Consider the following 4,278-nt stretch of genomic DNA (forward strand, 5'->3'; position numbering starts at 1 on the left):
GCCGGGCCGGGCGCGGGAGCAGGACGGGCGGGCCGGCGCGCGTGTGGTCAGCCCCGCGGTCCTCCGCGGCGGGGCGCGGGCCGGCCGGGCTCGGCCTCCGGCTCCCTCGGAGGCGTTCCCGCCTCCCATTGGCTGCGGCCGCCGTGACGGGGCGGGGCCCCGCTGCCCGGAAAAAATGTAACTGCGTAAAAAAGTCCTCGCCTGGGTGACGGATGCTCAAAAGTTCAGAAGTTTTCCCAATGCTTCCTTAAGCGGCCGGCGCGCGAGAGACTGAAAAAAAGGTGACGCGGGCCCGGGCAGGCGGCCGGCGCGCTGCCCCCCGCCCCGGTCCTCTGGCCGCCTTCGCCGGCGGCTGCGGCGGAGCCTCCTGGAAGCGCAGGCGGCGCGGCGAACCGGGCGTCTGCTTGTTTTCGTGTTCGGGCTCCTCGTTCCCGTTCCCGCCTGGAAGCTGCCGCGCGCCTTCCAGGCCTTCGGCCGCGTCCCCGTCCGGCCCTCTCCGCCGCCCCGAACCTCCTCGGCGGCCGGAGGCGCCCCGGAGCCGGGCGAGCGCGGGGCAGGCGGCGGCCCGGCACCGGCCCGCGGGCCCGGACTCGGACTGGGCGGCCGGCCCAGCGAGGGCGGGGGGCGGCGGCGGCGGCGGCGGCGGCGAGCGGGGCCATGCAGGCGCGCTACTCCGTGTCCAGCCCCAACTCCCTGGGAGTGGTGCCCTACCTCGGCGGCGAGCAGAGCTACTACCGCGCGGCGGCGGCGGCGGCCGGGGGCGGCTACACCGCCATGCCGGCCCCCATGAGCGTGTACTCGCACCCGGCGCACGCCGAGCAGTACCCGGGCGGCATGGCCCGCGCCTACGGGCCCTACACGCCGCAGCCGCAGCCCAAGGACATGGTGAAGCCGCCCTACAGCTACATCGCGCTGATCACCATGGCCATCCAGAACGCGCCGGACAAGAAGATCACCCTGAACGGCATCTACCAGTTCATCATGGACCGCTTCCCCTTCTACCGGGACAACAAGCAGGGCTGGCAGAACAGCATCCGCCACAACCTCTCGCTCAACGAGTGCTTCGTCAAGGTGCCGCGCGACGACAAGAAGCCGGGCAAGGGCAGCTACTGGACGCTGGACCCGGACTCCTACAACATGTTCGAGAACGGCAGCTTCTTGCGGCGGCGGCGGCGCTTCAAGAAGAAGGACGCCGTGAAGGACAAGGAGGAGAAGGACCGGCTGCACCTCAAGGAGCCGCCGCCGCCGCCGCCGCCACCGCCCGGCCGCCAGCCCGCGCCCGCGCCGCCCGAGCAGGCCGACGGCGCGGCGCCCGGCGCGCAGCCCCCGCCCGTGCGCATCCAGGACATCAAGACGGAGAACGGTACGTGCCCCTCGCCGCCCCAGCCCCTGTCCCCGGCCGCCGCCGCCGCGGTGCCCAAGATCGAAAGCCCCGACAGCAGCAGCAGCAGCCTGTCCAGCGGGGGCAGCCCCCCGGGCGGCCTGCCGGCGGCGCGGCCCCTGAGCCTGGACGGCGCGGAGCCCGGCCCGCCGCCCGCGCCCGCGCCGCCGCACAGCCAGGGCTTCAGCGTGGACAACATCATGACGTCGCTGCGGGGGTCGCCGCAGGGCGCGGCCGCCGAGCTGGGCTCCGGCCTCCTGGCCCCGGCCGCCGCGTCCTCGCGCGCGGGCCTCGCGCCCCCGCTGGCACTCGGCGCCTACTCGCCGGGCCAGAGCTCCCTGTACGGCCCCCCCTGCAGCCAGAGCCCCGGCGCGGGCGCGGGCGGGGGCGGCGGGGCGGGGGGCGCCGGGACCTACCACTGCAACCTGCAGGCCATGAGCCTGTACGCGGCCGGGGAGCGCGGCGGCCACGTGCAGGGCGCGCCCGCGGGCGCCGGCGGCTCCTCCGTGGAAGACCCCCTGCCCGACTACTCCCTGCCCCCGGCCACCAGCAGCAGCTCCTCGTCCCTGGGCCACGGCGGCGGGGGCGGCGGCGGCCAGGAGGCCGGCCACCACCCCGCGGCCCACCAAGGCCGCCTGGCCTCGTGGTACCTGAACCAGGCGGGCGGGGACCTGGGCCACCTGGCGAGCGCGGCGGCGGCGGCGGCGGCGGCGGGCTACCCGGGCCAGCAGCAGAACTTCCACTCGGTGCGCGAGATGTTCGAGTCGCAGCGCCTCGGCCTCAACAACTCCCCGGTGAACGGGAACAGCAGCTGTCAGATGGCCTTCCCCTCCGGCCAGTCCCTGTACCGCACGTCCGGGGCCTTCGTCTACGACTGCAGCAAGTTCTGACCCGCTCCCCTCTCCGTCCCGCCCGCCTCCCAGCCGAACTGGACCGGACCCCAGAGCAGGAGCCGCCAAAAGAACCCTGGATGCAAAACCGAAACCGAAAACCCAGTTCGTAAAACGTTCACCACACCGGCGAACGGAATCCCTCCAAACTTGCAGCTCACCAGCACGAAGAAAAGTATTTTCTTCAAAGACGCATTCGGAGCCACCTCCACCTTGCCTTGTCTAAATAAACAAAACCGTAGGCTGTTCTGTGCAGAGACAGCAGAGTCCTGGTTTGTTAGAGGACAGTGTTACTCCAGATAACACGTAAGTTTCTTCTCCTTTCTTCAGAGAGCGTGCTCTCCTCCTCCTGCCCTGTCCCTTCCCCTGTTGCCTCTCACCTGTAAGATATTATTTTGTCCTCTGTTGAAAGGAGGGAGGACATCTCAGTATATGAAAATCGCTTTCTTTTTATTCATGGACTTGTTTTAAAATGTAAATTGCAACATAGTAATTTATTTTTAATTTGTAGTTGGATGTCGTGGACCAAACGCCAGAAAGTGTTTCCAAAACCTGACGTTAAATTGCCTGAAACTTTAAATTGTGCTTTTCTTTCATTATAAAAAGGGAAACTGTATTAATCTTCTCCTATCATCTTTCCTTTCTTTTTGTTGAACATATTCATTGTTTGTTTATTAATAAATTACCATTCAGTTTGAATGAGACCTATATGTCAGGATACTTTAACACAGCCTTAATTATTATAAGAAAAGAAGATTTCAGAGATTAAAACACTAGAAATTACCAATCTCCTCCTTAATCTCTGAAAATATGGGGACACCCTCTATTCCTTGTCAAATTTCACGTGAAAGTCTCTTTTTGTTTAGATTTTTTTTTCCTGCAGCGTCTTCTGCGAAATATACTGTATAGTCAGCTTGCTTTGTGGCTAGTAAAAAGAAATTTTCCTAAACAGATCTGAGTTGGCATATACACAAATGCATTTCTCGCTAATGACCGAACATGATATGGACGTTTTAAGCCCGTGACTCCGCAGCAGGCTTCCTACAGTGATACCTGTGTGCGGGCACAGGGGCTGAGCCTCCAGAGACACATATGAATATTTGGCTTGTGTGCCACCTTAAAAAAACCCTGCGATGTGCATTAGACAGCCCTGTGAGCCAAATGCTGGGTGGATTTTCTTCCCATTAATTTAACTCCTTTGCAGAGGAAAAAAAAAAAAAAAACACACCCAGCTTTTAAATGTATGTATATAACTCATCCACATCTACAATCCTTCATGTCTAATGTAGAAGGATTGATTTTTTTAAAAATGTACGTACTGCGGGTTGGAAAGGGATATTTAATCTTTGGGAAACTATTTTAGAAGATATGTTTGTAGAACAATTATTATTTTTTTTTTGAAAAAGATTTAAAGCAATAACAAGAAGGAAGGAGCAAAGAGCAGGGCATTTTAGTCCAGGTGGTTTCTTTTCAATCCAATTTTTCTTGTTAATTTACAGCTAAACCTAGGGGGCAATCTGGATCGGCCCTCCCCTTTTGTCAATAACCCAGGAAATGTAATCAGTTCATCACCTTAGGGTGATCTGCCCTGTCAATCAGACTTCGGGGAGATGGCGATTTGATTACAGACATTCAGGGCCTTTCCGTTTGTTTTCGAGATAATACAGTTTCCTGCTATCTGCGCTCCGATCTGGAAGCAACACTTAGCAGTAATTGCTGTTGCTTGTTGTCAAAATTTGATCATTGTTAAAGGATTGCTGCAAATAAATACACTCTACTTCCAGTCAAAACCTGCCTTACGTGGCCTCTGATTTGCTGGGTTCCTGGCTGGGAGTCGCAGCCCAGCGGCCTGGAGGCGCGCAGGGCGCAGGGCGCGGCGTCCCCGGGGCCGGCGGCTGGGGCCGGCCTTGCCGCCGCGCGACCCGGGCCTGGCGGCATCGCGCTTCGCAGGGGCCCCCCTTGGGGTGGGGAAGGGGAAGGATGCGCGGGCGAATGTCGTCCTTCCCG

General features: G+C 60.7%; 1 protein-coding gene across 1 annotated transcript; it reads left to right on the top strand.

The window, feature by feature from the left end:
• The first annotated feature begins 657 nt into the window (after nt 1–657).
• Nucleotides 658–4,049, top strand: FOXC1 (forkhead box C1). Its single transcript, XM_057699423.1, has one exon. It carries the CDS (start codon nt 658–660, stop codon nt 2,269–2,271), a length of 1,614 nt encoding a protein of 537 aa, XP_057555406.1. The 3' UTR covers nt 2,272–4,049.
• The last annotated feature ends 229 nt before the right edge of the window (nt 4,050–4,278 follow it).

The sequence above is a fragment of the Hippopotamus amphibius genome, chromosome 11, assembly GCF_030028045.1.
Source record: "Hippopotamus amphibius kiboko isolate mHipAmp2 chromosome 11, mHipAmp2.hap2, whole genome shotgun sequence".
Taxonomy (NCBI): domain Eukaryota; kingdom Metazoa; phylum Chordata; class Mammalia; order Artiodactyla; family Hippopotamidae; genus Hippopotamus; species Hippopotamus amphibius.

Coding starts and splice junctions, on each gene's coding strand:
- FOXC1 (XM_057699423.1), top strand. CDS start 658: ATGCAGGCGCGCTACTCCGTGTCCAGCCCCAACTCCCTGGGAGTGGTG.